Consider the following 18,227-nt stretch of genomic DNA (forward strand, 5'->3'; position numbering starts at 1 on the left):
GGTGTGAGGCAGGGGTCCAAATTCATTCATTACATGTGGAGGTCCAATTGTCCAATTATCATTTGTTGAGCGACTATTCTTTCCTCATTACATGGTCTTCACACCATTGTCAAAAATCAGTACCTGTATGAGTTTTATTCCATTGATTCGTTTGTCTATCCTTATGCCAGTACCAACCCATTTTGATTACTATAGCTTTGTACCAGATTTTAAAATTGGGAAATATAAGTCCTCCAACTTTTGTTCTTTGTCAAGATTATTTTGGCTATTCTGGGTTCCTTCCACTTCCACATGAATTTTAGGATCAGCTCGTCCCTTTCTGTGAAAAAGGCAGTTGGAATTATGCAAGTCAGTTTTTGCTTGATAATTTGGGACTATGTATTTGCGCCTTGTTACAGAGTCAGGAACTCAAGAAGTGATCCAGAGTTTGGACAGTGGGTAACTTCAGTAAGCAGAGACCACAGGTTTAGGAGGATGTCATAAATAGGAGGAAGAAATGGAGAAAACAGGCAACCAGAGCACAGCCTGAGACCAAGCTGGGATTGCTACCACCACCAGGCCCAGCCCAGAGCCAGGACTAAACCTGCACTCGCACCTGTCCAGGACAGCTCCTCAAACTCTGCCAGCTCAGTGGGATGGGACCCAGGAGGATGTATGTAAATCTGGGGGCATTTGGGCATTCTGAGTTTGTTTTTCAAGTTCTTGCTTTTTCTCTTAAAAATGAATGGGGGAGGGAGGACAGGCTTTTACCCTTTTAATTATCTATCATTAATTAAAATGTTTCTAAAAAAATATAAAGAATATCCCGTGAGTTCTGAGCTCCTGCCATAATGGCCCCAGTTTGAGAACCAAGGCGTTTGCCTAGCTCTCTCATGTTGCAGAGAGGCAAGAAGCCCAGGGAGAGGCAGGACTTTCCTTCCCATCTCGCCCTCCTTTTTCTCATCTGGAAAGTGAGGTTTTGTGATACTCACAGCCCTGCAGTGAAGATTCTCAGCCTGAATGTGGACAAAGCGTTTTTAGCAGAGTGCCTGAAAAACAGAAGGGAGAAGCAAAGGGGCTTCTTCCTCATTGTCATTGGCTTTCCCCGCTCTCCTCTCCCCGCTTCCCCCGCCCTGTCTTCCGCCTCCGCCTCACTCCCGCGATATCCGCCCGGCTCCGGGCATTTAACCCGCACCAGCGGGGTCTCGCGGGAAGTGTGGAGCTGTCGCCGCGGTGGCGCACACAGATTGCGCCTGGAGCGCACGTCCGCAGCCTGGCAGGCCCGCCACGCCCCGCGCTCGCTCCAGGTAACCGCTGGCGGCCCTTCCGTATGGCCACGACTTCCTGGGGTCGCGGCTGCCGAGCTTCCCGGCTCTGGGAGCTCCGCGGCTAGGCTTGGTCCGGACCCTGGCGCGGCTGCGTGGGCCGTCCCGCCCGTTCCTGGAAGCTGTAGTGCGGGCGCTGGACTTGGAGGAACCCGGCTTCATGCTTTGCGCCTTCCGCGGGGTTGGGGCGGTCTCGGAGGGCCCTGAAACTGAGAAGGCCGCGGTGTGTTCGGCGGCTGGGAGTGGAGGAGCTTCAGGCTCCCGCGAGGCCGCTGCGGGTTTAGACTGGAGTCCAGGCCCGGCCTCCACCCGAGGGGCGCAGTTGGCCGCTGGTGTGAAGGTCTCCTCCCTGCCCACCCAGTCTCAGAAGATTTCTCCATCTTCCCGAGCCACACCGAGGAGCCCTTCCTCAAATGTCCCCTTCCCCTACTTCCACCCACGGCCTTCTGGCGACGTGCACTGTTTCCCTTTTTATCCTGGTTATTGGTCAGAGACTTCTCCCACCTGTCTCCACTCTGGAATAGGGTCCAGAGGAGTCACAAGGGGAAAATATTATAATATTAAACCCTAGAGGTCACTTAGTCCAGGCCCCTGTCTAATGCTTGGAGTCCCTCATGCAACTTGTAGTCCAACAGAAGTGCTGGATTTTCTTCCTCCACTTCACCACCTCCTGGAGCAGCTAATCCTACCTCTGGGCCTCTCTATTTTGTTGACCTTACATTGAACCAGACAAAGTGTGTTTCTCCATCGGTTTGCTCTTTTGGCCTGGGAATGCTATTTCTGGAGCTCCCCGGACAGAGCAGGGACAGCCCCTGCTACTGTGAGGACCGTGAGTCTGTGTGCTAATCAGGCTAGCTCCTTACACTGGCATGTGCAGCGCCAGGGCCAACCCCTCTACTTTGTTCCCGGTCAGCTTGTCCACACCCTCCTCCAGTGCCTCAGATGCGATGTGGTCCACCATCCTGGGAAGAGCATTCCAGAAATGCTTTCTTTTTCTGTTCCTTGCCCTCACTCTTGCAGCAGTTTCTTTGTCAGCTCAGTCGTAGCATTTTCTTTAGTCTGATCCCATGAAGTGGCCTAGCAAAGCCTTCTTTCTGTTACTCCAGGGTCTTGGGCAGTTGCATTGGCTCTAACTCTTACTGCAGAAATTCCTCTCTTGATTGAAGGCACTGCCAGCCCCTGCCCCTTCCCCTGCCCCTGCCCCTGGTTCTGTTTTGTGAAATACTGTGCCTGCTTTGCTTACCCCCTGCAGTTGGCTTTTGGAGTTACCTTGATTTCATTTCTTTGACATAGACTCCGATACAGGGTGACTGTATTTCCCAGTTTGTGGGAGGGCGTTCTGGCTTATACCCATTGTCCCAGAATGACAGTATCCCCTTTCACTTTCAAAGGAGTCATAGTTTGGATGATTAAGTTTGTCTCTGTCTCTAAATTGGATGCACTTGTATTTGTGGGCAGGGAAGTGGCTCGCGACAGCCCATGTAGGACTTGCACTGGCCCACAGGTGTCATAGCCACAGCCCAGAAAACCAGAATGCCTCCAGTTCAATGCTAGCTCATGCCCTACTTGTAGGTGGAGAGCTTCAGGTGGCTTTGCCCCCAGAGGGCAGGGTCTCCCCTCCTGCCTTGGCACAGAAGAGTCCAAGCTGGTACTGAGACCTCTGTCTAGTCAAATTCATCCCCAGGGTTATTGTGGGGCTTTAAAACCAGATCCCTTTACATTCACCTACATTCACCACCATGACCCAGGGAAAGGTGTTGAGACATCAAGCACAGCAACTTGACAAGACACCTCGTTCCTAGGAACCTAACTGATGTGGGAATGTGACCAAGGTTAGGCCTGGGGTGCCCTGGGACTCCCTCTACTGAAAGAACCAGAGCGCTCTGAGTCTGAGCAGGACCAGTTAGCTATGGAGAGAGGGTTTTAAGGGTTGCCCTCAGCGCTTCTAACTTCCCTTTTAGGGTTAGGCTGAGAGGTAGGGCACTGGTTATTGACTAAGATAACCAGTCATTCCTAGTTCATCTGGATTTCTGGGACTTGGAACTTTCAGTTTAGAACCAGGAAAGTCCCAGGCAAACTGGGCTGAATGAGTCTCTGTTCTCAACCCTGGCTGCACATTAGACTCACTTGAGGAGCCTCTACATTAGAGACTAACTTAATTGATCCAGGTAGGCTCTCAGGTAGGTATATATTTTTTAAAGCTCCCAGATTGATTCCAATAAACTACCAGAGTTGAGAACTGCTAGGTTTTAGGCAATGTCCCTAAATAACCATTGAAGTCAGCTATTTTTTAGGCAGAAGTGGTCCCAGATATCTCTCAAAGGGGTGTATGACCAGGTATATTGGTCTTCTCCTTATCAAGAGGGATGTCATGATGGTGGTTGCCCATTGCTGTGCTCTTTCCCCATCCCAAGGCCTCATTTATCGCCAGTAAAGACCAAGCTTTCTCTTTTCCCAGTATGCTCCAATACCTTCTCCTTCAAGATAGTAGGCCAGAGGAATTGCATCATTTGGATTGGAGGGGGTCACGATTTGCACACTCCCAGATGATGCTGGCATGAGAATTGAGACAGGGCTCTTGTCTCCAGGTCTAGGACATGTCTAGAATGGTGGTCCAGAGGCCAGCTGAGGGGATTGTGCAGGCTTTAGCTTCACACCATAGGATGTGGGAACTTGGAGACCAGGTGTCTTTGGAACTGTCCCCCCTGCAGGCTTCCAGCATCATGTGGTATGTCAGCACCCGGGGCATGGCCCCACGGGTCAACTTTGAGGGAGCCCTCTTCTCTGGTTATGCATCAGATGGGGGCCTCTTCATGCCTGAGGAGCTCCCACAGCTGGACAAAGAGACCCTGTGTCAGTGGAGCAAGCTCTCCTATCCTGGCCTGGTGAAGGAGCTGTGCACCCTCTTCATCGGGCCTGAGCTCATTCCAAGAGATGACTTAAATGGTGAGCACTCCAGCTCCTGCTTCCACTCCCCCAGCCTCTGCCAGCTCAGCCCTCGCAGAGTTATAAATCCATCACCCAGCCCCTAGAAAGTCTCTGGGCATATTTCCAAACTCTTTTTTCTCCCTGGCTCTAGAATCCCGGAATTGGAAGTATCCTGAAAGAGTTCATCTATTCCAGCTCCCACCTCCAGAGAGATGAATGCTGAAATGATCTGCAGAAAATTTTTTCCTTTATTTTTTTAACAAAACTTCTTCCAGCCTAGAGATTGTTCACAGTCATTCTTGAGTGGCTTGGGTGTTGGGGTATTTCCTTCTTGTATATAAAGCCCCCAAACCCCCGGATTGCTATTTTATTTCCTTGAATGGTAATTTCAGGAGGACTTTGAGTCCTGGAGTTGCTTGTCTTAAACTGTAATGTGCCTAGATGAATTCCCCTGGGGATCTTGTTAAAATGCAGATTCTGATTCAGTAGTCTGCTGTGGGCCTGAGAATTCTGCACTTCTGTCAAGTTTCCAGATAGTACTGGTGCTGCTGGTCCATGGACCACACTTTGAGTGGCAAGAATAAATCCATAATGTAATTAATGGTGGGTGTTTTGGGTTGAGGAGGAGAAAGGATCTCTCAAAATGTGGTCCAGTGGCCAGCAGTGATGGCATTACTTGGGGACTTGTTAGAAACCTCAGGTTCCCTCATACCTGCTGAACCTAACTCTGCATTTTTAACATGATCCCAAATGCTTGGTTTGCCAATGAAAGTTTGAGAAAGCTCTATTCTAGACTTCCCTGATTTAGGTAGAATTGTATATCAACCATGGAAAGTTTTGGCATCACAGGTGTGAGATTTAGTAATGCAACAAACAAACAAAAAGCTTCCTATCTTTAGAAAGGAAAATTAGGGGAGATAAGATGTTGATTTATTATAAAACTATTTAATTGACCCTCTCTTGGAATACATGATCACAAGAAATTCAAACAGTGAAGAAGTGTATAAGTGAAAAGTGAAAGTCTTTTATTACCAATTCTGATTTCTGGGGAAATCACTATGAGGAATCTATGAAGTTTGGTGCTTGTCTTTCTAGACTTTTTTCTAGGCTTATACAATTATATTCATAAATGGTATCATTTAAGATTAAAATTGCTGATCTTTTTACCTGGTAGCAAGAGCTAGGAAATGTTAAATTCCAAAGTGTTCAAGAGACTGAGAGAGAACTTGAGAGAAGAGATCATCATGCTGTTTATCTACTATCCAATCCCCTCTACCCTCACAGATCTTATTGACCGAGCCTTCAACAGATTCCACCACAAAGAAGTGGTCCATCTGTCTAGGTTGAAGAATGGGCTGAACGTGTTGGAGCTGTGGCATGGGGTCACGTATGCATTCAAGGACCTGTCCCTGTGCTGTACAGCACAGTTTCTGCAGTACTTCCTGGGGAAGAGGGAGAAGCACGTCACCGTGGTTGTAGGTGGGTATTGTGGGCGTGCTCGAGGAGCCCGATAGTGCCCCAAATGTAGGGTGTCCTCCTATTGGACACTCTCCATTGAGCTGCTCAAGGACTGTGTTATTGGCTCTTCTAGAGCAGGATTCCTAACCTTTTCATATTTTCTAGTGCTGTGAGCCCCTTGTCAGTCAGATGCATCTTTCTCAGAATAATATTTTTAAATGTACAAAATACTTAAGATTATGTAGTACCAAGTTCATCGACGTTCTGAATTTTTGTGTATAGATCCATGGACCCTAGGTTAAGTACTAGGTTCCTATCCTGAAGGTATTTGAAATAGATGTTGCCGCCTTTGGCAACAATGTTTAAGGGCCATTTTTGTTCCCCTTCCCATCCCATTTGTTCTAAAGGGGAGGGTTCTATTTTCTTCCTATCCAGGAACATCTGGGGACACAGGGAGTGCTGCCATTGAGAGTGTTCAAGGGGCAAAGAACGTGGACATCATCGTTCTGCTGCCCAAAGGTCACTGCTCTAAGATTCAGGAGCTCCAGATGACAACAGTGCTGAAGGAGAATGTCCATGTGTTTGGAGGTGGGTGCTGAGGCAGAGGCCAAAGGGACAGCATGGGCCTGCATTAGTTGGGTTTGTTTTGGGAGATAGGCTGGGATGAAACTGCTCGATAAACTAGCTAACCATCCCTCCTCCATCAGTAATATTTTGAGATTGGTATATATGCCTTGGCTTAGCTCTGGGCAGGCTTCTGGCTACACAGTCTCATAAATTATTGGAAGTAACAGGTGCATAAACCAATATCAACAGTACAACATAGGAAGTGCAGGTTTAAAGCCATGCCCCAAAGAATGCCACCTCCATGCAGGTTCATCATGCTGGCATCATGTATGTAGGGAGCCATGCAGAGCCATAACCCAAGCCAAGTTTTGTTCCAGGGCACTGAAGTTTAGAGTCCACCAACATGTTAAATAATTATTTTAAGAGAATATATTATTACAATTCACATACTCCTTTATAGTATAGGAACAACTAAGCCACACACTTGGTTAGCAGGTCTAAGTATTTAAAATAGGAGGCTACTCAGTGGTACCCATCACTAGTTATAGCCCTTCCTGAGCCACATGATAAAAATCATTGCATTTTGTGTTTGGAGAAAGGCAGGAACCATCTCCTTTAATATCAGGCTATCTATTCCAAATGGATTTAATAATTATGGGGATAGAGAGTGGAGACAGACCAGGTGAGTATGGGTGGAGCTGTATATTTTTATTTCCACTTCTCATACCCCATTAGACCCCAGGTAGCTGCAAGGTGGGACTTGGTTGTGGTTTGTACACTATAGCCTTGGGCAGGCTGTCCACTTGGCCTGGCTTGGTCACTCTCCTGGGAGGACAGCAAAAACAACAACAACAACAAAAAAAACCTTACCCATGGGAGTAGCATAAATATCCTTTGTTGGTTTATTTAAGAGCAAGCAAAAAGCCCCCTGCCCTCTGTTCTTTAGCAAGTGCATACACATTCCAGGGGAAATGTCCATGGTTTAGCTAATGCGGTTGTTGACAAAACCTTACACATCAGCCTTAGTAATTGCCTATATTGGGCTGCATTTTGGTGAGCCCAAGGAGTAAGATGGACCACCTGGATTATTGTGTGTGGACACTTATTGGGATTATAAAGTCATTAATTTCCATGTACATTGTATACTTTGTTCTTCTTAAGCACAGAATAATCTGCAAGTGGTAGGTACTTACTGATTATTGATTATATTATTTGGGATCTTTTGGCTAAAAGTAACAGAAAATCCAACTCATACCAGCTTAAACAAGAATATTTTCCAGATTCTGTAACTGGAAGTGTGCAGATGGTTTGGGCTCCCAGTCAACCCTAACTCTGTGGGAATATCAGGCACTGATTGGCTTGGTCCTGGCAAAGTAACAGGATCATCACGACTGGCTCAGGCCATTCCAGGTTCGCATGTGGTTTTAGACTCAGTCCTCCAGCCTTGTTGCTGCTGCACAGTGCTGAAGGGCAGAATGGTTAATGACCTTAATGTCTACTCTGGTACTTCGCTGGTACTGTGCTACTTGGCCCTCGTAAGTTTCACCTCTCTCCCCTCCAAGTATGGATCCAGTGGAGAAATAGACTGTGGTATCAGATAAGAAACCAATATTGGATTGGTTGCTGATTGAGCCAGACTGGGGACTATAACTTGGAACAGTGGACAGTTCACCCATAAATTTACCCAATAATTCACTGATAAATTAAGCTGACGTACACACTCAGCTTCAGGGAAGAGAAGTTCTGCCCATGCAAGCTTACCTGCCACGTAGGAGCAGAGAGCAGATCACCTGCCCATGTGATCTAAGCGAGGGCAGAGGGCAAACCACAGGGGAACGGTGACTGCTTCCACCCCGAGCCCTGATAGAGGACTGTGGAGTGAAGGCTCAGCCTCTCCCCATCTCGCAGCCAGGTACACAGTTCTTCCTCCTTTGCGGAAGAGTTGGGGAGGTGGGCATGGAATCCAACGAGGAATTCTTTCCCCAATATACCAGAAGGTTGACGTTTGATATTTTATTTTATATAATGGTAGAAACATTGGAACTGGTTCTGGCTACATTTTCTGTTCTCTCCAAGCTAGGGCAGAACACAGGAATCTGAGACATGTTTTCTGTCCTTGAGGAGCTTAATATCAAGTCTAGAAAGCCAGGCCAAGTCATGTGACAGTAAAGAAAGCAAGGCTGGGCCGGGCGCGGTGGCTCACGCCTGTAATCCTAGCACTTTGGGAGGCCGAGGCGGGCGGATTGCTCGAGGTCAGGAGTTCGAAACCAGCCTGAGCGAGACCCCGTCTCTACCAAAAATAGAAATAAATTAATTGACCAACTAAAAATATATATACAAAAAATTAGCCGGGCATGGTGGCGCATGCCTGTAGTCCCAGCTACTCGGGAGGCTGAGGCAGTAGGATCGCTGAGCCCCGGAGATTGAGGTTGCTGTGAGCCAGGCTGACGCCACGGCACTCACTCTAGCCTGGGCAACAAAGTGAGACTCTGCCTGAAAAAAAAAAAAAAAAAAAAAAAAGAAAGCAAGGCTGTGTGAAGGTCCCAGGATGGGCTCACCTGGGAAGGCCTCGTTGGAGGCAGTGCTGACCACTTGGGGCCCACGTTCTCCTGACAGCCGCCCTCTCCTCTCTCCTCTGGCAGTGGAGGGAAACAGCGACGAGCTCGATGAGCCGATCAAGGCCGTGTTTGCTGACGTGGCTTTTGTCAAGAAGCACCATTTGATGAGCCTGAATTCAATCAACTGGTCCCGGGTCCTCGTGCAAATGGCCCATCACTTCTTTGCTTACTTCCGGTGTGCATCCTCCTTGGACACACTCCCCCTGCCCCCTGTGGAGGTGGTTGTGCCAACGGGGGCTGCCGGTAACCTTGCAGGTAAGGAGACCCTGGGGCACAAATCGGCTTTCCTTAAAAATGCCAGTGGCCCCAGTCCTTCCAGCTGCCCTTTAGCTGCAACTGTGAGGAGAAAGAAGATTGAGCCATAGTTCAGGAGGTGATGGGAAACCACACAGAGGAAGCTCCCTGCAGACTTCCCTCCTGACCTTTTGGGGGGCCCTTGCTACTCAGGGGAGTGATAGGTTAACCCTGACGTGTTCTAGCATCCTGAACCGATATGCTTGCTGGCTCAGCAGAGTGTGGAGGGGCAAGGTCAGGGGGCAGTCGCTGTGTCCAGCTGGCAGTGCCCTGGATCAGAAATATGGACTTTGCTCCCAGCCTCTGCCAGCTATGCAGTGAGGGCAAGTGGCTCGACTGGCACACATGTTCCCACTCCTGGGCACACCTCCCAGACACCGTGTGAGGTGGAAAGAGTTCTGGACTTCAGGTTATGGCCCTACTTCTGCGCTGTACTAGCGGAATGGCTGTGGGACCATCCTTTGGACTCAACTCCTCAGCTATAAAAAGGAGACTGGATCACTTATCATATCTCTCAGGACTGCTGGGGGCAGCAAATAAGATTCTTATATGCATGTGAACTTTGGAAGGGTGAAGTGCTCCATAGCTGTGTGGCATTGAAATCATTTCCTCTAATAACATTTATCAAGCACTTAGCTATGCAGCTGACACTGTTCTAAGTGCTTTTTATATTAGCTCATTTAGTCCTCACTTGCACCTGTGAGGAGGACAAAAGTATCATTTCCATTTTATTATGAGGAAACGGAGGCACAGAGAGGTCGTCGTCACGGCCTGGTTACATGGCTGGCCAGTGGCAGAGCCAGGACTGCAACCAGGCAGTCTAGCTGGGGAGCCTGCTCCTCACCACACGCTAGGCTAGTGGGCATTACTGTTCCTCAGTCTGCCAACAGCATTGTTCTGATGGGCACCAAGGACGGTCTAGGTGAGACCACGGAAGCATCTCTGTGGTTAGGGATCTTCCTGACTTCTGCCACCAGCCAGGGTGTGGAAGGAGCAGTGGTCTGGCTGTAGGCAAGGATGGATCAGCTGCTTCACTGCCCATGGCCACCATGCTCCCGTATGCCATTTAGTGACACTGTCTGGAGTCATGCTGCCAGTGGCCCTCTGTGGCCCAGAGCCTGTCTGTGCGCCTGGCCCAAAATAAACACACAGCATTTGCCAAGGGTGTTCCTGCCTATCCCTGCTCAGTCAGGAGCCACCTGTTTGACTTTAAGCCCCTGGACCCTCCTGAGCCTCCATTTGGTCTCTGTTATACAAGGATATCAATCATTTTCATGAGGATTGAGTAATATGAATGAGAAAGTGCTTTCAAAATTAAGAGCGATACTGGGTGGTGTGGTTATCCCTAAGTCCAGTTGACTACTCACCAGAGATAAATCGCTCATGAAAGTACCATATGTAAAGCCTTCCAAAACTACAAGACATTTTGGGGCTCTACATCTCTCAGGGGGGAGGAATTCATTGTTTGTTCCTTGGAAACAAGAACTGCTGTTAGGGTGGATCGAGGGTGCTATTCTGCCCTCCCTTGGTGCCTCTGCAGGAAACAATCTGAAGCCGCTGGTTCTGGGGGCCTGGGTCAGGGGTAAGAGCATGCACCCCGGAGTTAGATGTATTTTGAATACTGACTCTGCAATGCTAAGCAGAGTCACACATTTAAAGTGTAAAATTCAATGGTGTTTCCATCGCCACACTCAATTTTAGAACATTTGCATCACCCTAAAAAGAGACTGTACCCCTTAGGAGTTACTTCTCATTTCCCCTCACAATACTCTACCCACCAGCCATGGGCAACCATCAATCTGTTTTGTCTCTAGGTTTTCCTATTCTAGACATTTTATATAAATAGAATCATAAAATATGTGGTCTGGCTTCTTTCACTTTGCATAGTGATTTTCAAGGTTCATCCATGTTGTAGATTATATCAGTACTTATTGTATGGATATGCCACATTTTATTTATCAGTTTATTAGCTGATGGACATTTGGATTGTTTCAACGTTTTGGCTATTATGGGTAATGCTGCTATGAATATTTGTGTATATGTTTTTGTGTAGACATATGTATGTTTTGATTTCTTTTGGTATATGACCAGGAGTGGAATTGCTGGGTCATATAGTAACCCTGTGTTTAACATTTTTGAGGAACTACTGGACTATTTTTCAAAGTGGCTGTGCCATTTTATGTCACCACCAGCAATGTGAGAATTTTCCAATTTTTTTACATCCTCACCAACACTTTTTATTATCTTTGTGATCTAGCCATCCCAGTGTGTGTGAAATGGTATCTCATTGTGGTTTCGGTGTGTTTCCCTCACGACTAATGATGTTGAGTGTCTTTTCATGTGTTCATTGGCTGTTTGTATATCTTCTTTGAAGGAATGTCTGTTTCGATCCTTTGCCCATTTTTTAATTGGCTTATTTGTATTTTTAGTGTTAAATTGTAAGAGTTCTTCATGTATTCTGGGTACAAGTCCCTTATCAGATACATAATTTGCAAATATTTTTCTCATTCTGTGAGTTGCCTTTTTACTTTCTTGATAGTGTCCTTTTTGAAGCACAAAAGCTTCAAAAGCACAAAAGTTTCTTCATTTTATGAAGCCCAATTTACTTTTTTCTTTTTGTTTTTGTTTCTAAAAAAACATTGTTTTCCTTTTGTCTTAAGCTGGGTGCATTGCTCAGAAGATGGGCCTGCCCATCCGCCTGGTCGTGGCAGTGAACCGCAATGACATCATCCATAGGACCGTCCAGCAGGGAGACTTTTCTCTGTCCGAGGCTGTCAAACCAACCTTGGCATCAGCTATGGACATTCAGGTGGGGCTGTGGGGGGGTGTGCAGATCTGGCCTAGGTGTTTGTTGGGTGGAGCTGGACAATGGCTGAGATCAGCGAGGGCCCCCAAATTCTGCCTTTCTGCCCAGGTGCCATACAACATGGAAAGGATCTTCTGGCTGCTCTCCGGCTCTGACAGCCAGGTGACGAGAGTCCTCATGGAGCAGTTTGAAAGGACCCAAAGCCTGAAACTGCCCCAGGAACTGCACAGCAAGGTTAGTTACTACCCATACGCCACAGAGAAAGGGAAGAGAGCAGCCACACAGCTGACTCGGGGTTTGGAAGTCTGGCCAAGGGAAGGGGACACCTGTTTCTTGAACACTTGCTGTGAGCCGGGCATTTTCACAGTCACTTTACATGGAATAATTTATTGGATGAGGAGAGACAGTAGAGAGCATGGTTTAGAGTCAGATGGACTCAATCTCAAGCCAGCTGTGAGATATTGGGCCAGTTTCTTAAACTCTGTGCCTCAATTTCCTCATCTGTAAAATGGGGATAATAAGAATGCCTACCTCATAGAATTCTTGAGGGAGTTTAGTCAAATAATATATGCAAGGCACTTTGCATACCACCTGGTAATATAGGGCTTAGTACATTAACGATTATTATTTTTATTTATTATTGTTTATTTCCAATAAAAGTGACATTTTGCTCATCCAGTATGACAGAGACTATTGTTCCTGTTGAACTTTTTCTTCTTTCTACCCTTCCTTCCTTTCTTTCTTTCTTTCCTTCCTTCCTTCCTTTGGAGAAATTCTGTTTCCTTGGACTGGTAGGAGTCTAGTTGGAAGGATTGCTTTTCTTTTAATGCAACCTGGTGATGGTCACTTATTTTATGTAAACAAAATAGGATTTTTGAAGCTGTTTTTAATTTTTTCTACCACATTCCCGCTGAGTAGCCATCCAGACTGTGCATACCTCCGGTGGCCAGCCCTCACTACCTCACACCAGCCTAACCATTACAAAGGTCTTTATGTTGAGCTAGAATCTGCTCCTTCTGGCTTGCAGAGTCTGATTCCACTTCCAAGTTTTCCCTACATTTGAAGAGAATCTGGATTGACTGACTTAGTCTTTTCAGTTCCTTTAGCTGTCCATTCCATGACATAGTTTTGCATGGTCAATGTCCACCTTAAAGGGTTGTTCTCAAAACTGTATACAGTTCTCTAGGCTGAGCTGTACCCATGCAGACTGGAGTGGAATTCCTGTCTTCTGGAATCTATGCTGCTTTCAACCAAAGATCAGTTTATTTGGTTAGTGGTTTGTTTTGACATTAACATTCCTTCTCCTCATATAAATGAGACACTCCATGAAGACAGGCAGTCCCCTACTCCTTCCTTCATTCTCTCCCTAGCTGTACACATAGGAGACACTTTACTTGCTCAAATGCCATTCATTCATTCGTTCATTCAAATTATATATCTTCTATGAGCCAGGAACTGTGCTAGGCATTGTGGGTACAGAGACAAACTAAATACATTCATTGTCAACTGTGAACCCTACTGGGGCAGGTAGCTGTATGAACAGTTTATAACACCGTGTGGTCTCTTGCCGTGGAGTATCTACAAGGGTGTTTGGTGTATTATAAGCACGCAGCGCATTTTCAGAGAATGATCAGATAAACCAACTACACCGAGGGAGCACAGGGAAGGGAGTCCTCATCTGTCTGAAGGAAGTAGGGAGACTTCCTGGAGGGGGAGCCGCATGAGCTGGATGGGGGCTGAGGGAAGTTCTCACGCCCACAGGAAGGGGCACGAAACAACAGAGCACGGGAAATGTGTGAGTGTCCTTCGCCTTCTGGATCGTATCAGCTTGCTGAATAAGACTGTATACTGAGTTGCTGATTCATGAGCCAAATCCCAACTAAATTTATTGACCTAACACTCAAACTTACCCTTCCTCCTAGTTGAATGAATGAGGTCGGAATTGGGAAACCAGATTTACCTGTGAGCTGAATCTGAGCCGTTCTGAGCATTGCACTCGAGTCCCTGGTGTCTGCCTGGCCATGTGGGGTTTTAGTCGTCTTCCCTGCCTCGCTCCAACCCAATTCCCACCGTTCTGACCTCGGGGCCCTTCAGCTTTCAGAGGCAGTGACATCTGAGTCAGTGTCAGACGAGGCCATCACCCAGACCATGGCCCGCTGCTGGGCCGAGAACCGGTACCTGCTGTGCCCCCACTCAGCCGTGGCCGTGAGCTGCCATTACCAGCAGGTGGACAGGCAGCAGCCCAGGTACAGACTGGGGGGACCCTTTGACTTTTGGGGCCCTCCTCTTCTCCAAGTGGGGGAGACAGGAATGTGAACAAATGGCTTTAATGAGGTGTGATGGGTGGTGTGTGGAACTGCCCGTGGGCTGTGGGCTCGGAGGAGGATGCGTGACAGATACCCAAGGGACAGCCAGTGGCAGAGGTGGCCTCCAACCTGGAGGGGCAGTTTGCCAGGCAGAGGTATCGTAGAGATAGGTTCAACGTGCCAGTTGTCTGTTCATGTCTCTCCTCTGTGCCCCACCCTGCCCCTCACCTTCCTCGGTTCCTTCCCTTCCTCTCCCACCCTCCCCTTCCCCATCCTTCTGTCCATTCTCTCACTGCCCTCCTGCTCCCACCTGCCCCTCATCCCCAGCAGTGCTCCCCGGTGCTGCCTGGCCCCGGCCTCTGCGGCCAAGTTCCCGGAAGCTGTCCTGGCTGCCGGACTGTCCCCTGAGACTCCTGCAGACATCCTAGCCCTGGAGCACAAGGAGACCCGCTGCACCCCTATGAGGAGAGGCGACGACTGGACGCTGATGCTTCGGGACACGATTGAGGACCTGAGCCGGCGGTGGAGGGGCCATGGCCTGAACTCCTCAGAATAGCCAGGCTCTGTCTGGCTTCCCTTAGGCTTCAGGCCCCAGGGAGGTGCAGCTTCTGAGCTGCCTTGTGCACCTACTCCCCTTAAGAGTTGTAGTAGAAGGTTCTCGGGAGGCTCAGTGGGTCTGGAGCCAGCTGGTTTTGCTCTGTCCCTTGGCTGCTCTGGGCTCCGACCTGGCGGTGCTGTGCCTGGTCACCAGGGAGGCTGGGTGGGGGGTTGCGGATGGTTGCTGGAAGTGCCCCCACCCCCTGCTGAACCATGCCGCACGTGGAAGTTTCAGGGCCTGCAAATGAAGAGCCCTGGGCACAGGATCAGCCGCAGCTCCAGGGGCTTAGGACCCCAGCCCTGTGAAGGCGGGGGCCGCTCACCACCTCAATGTAAGCCTGCAGCTCACAGTCTCTGAGCCTTAGTGGATCTGGCCCCCAGACCAGATCCAGAGATCTCGGTCCACCTTATCAGAGGCTTGCACCCTGTTAAAGTGTTGCGAACCCCTGGAATAAAGCGCTTGTCCAGTGTGATGGAGACACTGCACGTCCTGTGGGCAGATCTCTTCCCAGCCCTGGTGGCTGCTGAGTGGTGATGCTGTGGTGTGTGCCGTGTCCACCTGCTGCACCAGCTGGGCCAAACCTTGAGGGGCCGGCAGAGCAGACGGGCAGGTGGCCCTGGTGGTGGTGGTGTCCCTAGGGGTGGGATCACCAGCTCGAGGCCCTGTGGGAAAGCATGGGCACCAATGTGCACACTGAGCCGGGTTGCCCTGTTGCTCGTATATCGAGTACACTGGCAGACCTGGTTATTTATATTTCTGGGTTCAAGTCCTGTGTGGAGTGAGGAGAGTTTTAGGCAAACCCAGACACATGAATGTCAGTACAAACCTCATGCTGTGGACCCTGGGGGTCCCTCTAGAAGGCGGGGGCGGAGAGGCAGGCATGAGGAGGTGCTGTTGCCCACCCTAAGGGCTGCTGTGAAATGCCCCAGTGGGCCTGACTTCCAGAGCTCCCTTCCCCTGCCCTGAGGTCTAAAGACACTGGTCACGCAGGGCTGATCTCTGCCTGGCTGTCCCCATCAGAACATGCCAGCCCTGCATCTTTGTGGTGCCCAGAGACCGGAGGGAGAGGTCTGAGGGCACCTCTGCTTGAAAACTCACCACTGAGGCATAACATTCAGTACCAAGAGGGAAGGGGAAGATGCTGGACCTGCAGCAAGATGGAAGGAATGACTGTGACTCCTTACAGGCCATGGCTCTTGACAGTTTCTGAGACACTTTAATATCCACAGTAGCAGACACTGATGGAGGCCCTGGGGCCACTTACCTGTTAGGTATGAGAGGCTCAGTGCTTAGGGTTACCATATTGTCAGAGGCCCATGGAAATGTCTTAATTTCTTTTAAAACTGAAAGAAAACAATGAATATAATCCAGCTTGGATTACATTCATCTCTCTACCAACACAATTGTACAATAAAATTTTTAATATTTTTTTTGTAATTGAGATTCTATTGGTTGTGTTGAAGATCAGTACAGACATTTCAATTTGTACACAATTCTTAACATACATACCGAAAATCTAAAAAGCCATTTATTTTCATTCTTTTTAAAACAGTTATTCCAGTGATTTTCCAGCTTAAAATTTGGAGACAAATTTTCCTTAGGAGGATATCAAGTACCAGTATCTTCAAATGTTGATAAGCTGTTACATAAGTCCCACCAATTCACAATTTATTATCATATATACTACATACTCAAATTTTCAATCTTTCACAGCACATTAACAAAGTTATTAGGGAAACAGGACTACCATGACCAAAGATGTTACAGAATATACGCAATTCTGACAGAGACAGCCATGATCAAGGAGTGGTTTTCTTTAGGAAACAAGTCTACTAAAAAACAACATGGGAATAGAAGTAATTTAAAATGTTCAAGACATTAATGCAGGCCTGGGACTCCATATTGCCATTTAGTATGCTTTATATTATATAAAAACTAACCCCCATCTATGGAATGTTAAGCTGACTCCCAAGACAGTCAAAGCCTCCCATAATTCAATATCCCACACTATTTTCTGGTTGTACCAAAAAATAAACAACCAGCGAATGATTTCTTCACCTCTTAAAAAAAAGCATTTACACTTAAAAAATAGGATGAGGTGGGATTCCCTTCGTCTTAAAAATGTTTCTAGAGCTACTAAAAAACTTGCATTCAGGCCGGGCGCTGTGGCTCACGCCTGTAATCCTAGCTCTTGGGAGGCCGAGGCGGGCGGATTGCTCAAGGTCAGGAGTTCAAAACCAGCCTGAGCAAGAGCGAGACCCCGTCTCTACTATAAATAGAAAGAAATTAATTGGTCAACTGATATATATATATATATAAAAAAAAGCTGGGCATGGTGGCGCATGCCTGTAGTCCCAGCTACCCGGGAGGCTGAGGCAGAAGGATCACTCGAGCCCAGGAGTTTGAGGTTGCTGTGAGCGAGGCTGACGCCACGGCACTCACTCTAGCCTGGGCAACAAAGCGAGACTCTGTCTCAAAAAAAAAAACAAAAAAAAACAAACTTGCATTTACAAACTAGTTGATAAAAATATTCCTCTGCATTGTACAAGAAGGGAGACAGGGACCACTGGTAAGACATGGTATATGATATTAATCAGACTTGACTTCTTTCTCTCCTGCTTCATCAGAGGCTGGACTCTCCTCAGTTTTAGTTTCTTGGTTAGCCACTTCGGCCTGTTTTCCCTTTGCTCCCCTTTTCTCTTTTGGTTGCACTTTTTTGGCTGAAGATTTATCCTTTGCTGCTGCCTTTTTGGGCTTCGTTTCCACTTTCGCAGGAGCAGGTTTAGCTGACAGCAGCGCGGATCTCCTCTTGGTCTCTTCCTTCAGGGTGCCTTCAGCAGAGCCGACCTTCCTCTTAGGCGGCTTGGCAGCGGGGAGGGCGCCTGCGGGTGTCTGGGGGCTGCAGCCGTCGCTCCCCCCCCCCCAGCTGCTGAGACCCCCGGCCACCTAAATATTTTTTATAGAGGAAGAGGCCCAGGAAAGCAAAAGTGGCCAGGGCCTACCAAAGTCATAATGCAGCCCTGATAACACCTACTGCGTGCCATGTGATATGGTACAAAAGTTAGCTCACTGAATCCTGACAACCTGTGAAGTAGGTGCTACTGTTTTCCCCATTTTACAGGTGATGAAACTGAGGCTCTGCGTGGTACAGAGACTCGCCAGGGGGGCACCACTGGGAGCACAGTGGCTGGGCCCTCAACCCAGGCATGTGGCCCCCAGTTCGGGGTATAGCTGTCATCACACAGTCATAGGATGCTAGTCACGTGCTCATGGGCTCACTCTGCTGCCTGCCTCTCTCCATCCTTCCCAGGCCCTGCCCTGCTCTGGGTCCTCCTGCTCTTTCTCTTT

At 48.2% G+C, this 18,227-nt stretch overlaps 1 protein-coding gene across 2 annotated transcripts; it reads left to right on the forward strand.

The window, feature by feature from the left end:
• The first annotated feature begins 1,168 nt into the window (after positions 1–1,168).
• On the forward strand, positions 1,169–15,364 carry THNSL2 (threonine synthase like 2). Of its 2 annotated transcripts, none has more exons than XM_012774341.3 (9): positions 1,169–1,286; positions 4,016–4,250; positions 5,517–5,711; positions 6,126–6,278; positions 8,900–9,130; positions 11,830–11,978; positions 12,084–12,209; positions 14,070–14,221; positions 14,609–15,364. In XM_012774341.3, the coding sequence occupies exons 2-9, from the start codon at positions 4,028–4,030 to the stop codon at positions 14,835–14,837; spliced, it is 1,458 nt and encodes a 485-aa protein (XP_012629795.2). In that variant the 5' UTR covers positions 1,169–1,286; positions 4,016–4,027; the 3' UTR covers positions 14,838–15,364. The 2 variants fall into 2 exon arrangements, with proteins under 2 accessions (XP_012629795.2, XP_020141821.2); XM_020286232.2 differs by having other exon boundaries at positions 1,170–1,286; positions 14,612–15,364.
• Positions 15,365–18,227: the final 2,863 nt, after the last annotated feature.

The sequence above is a fragment of the Microcebus murinus genome, chromosome 3, assembly GCF_040939455.1.
Source record: "Microcebus murinus isolate Inina chromosome 3, M.murinus_Inina_mat1.0, whole genome shotgun sequence".
NCBI classification, from domain to species: domain Eukaryota; kingdom Metazoa; phylum Chordata; class Mammalia; order Primates; family Cheirogaleidae; genus Microcebus; species Microcebus murinus.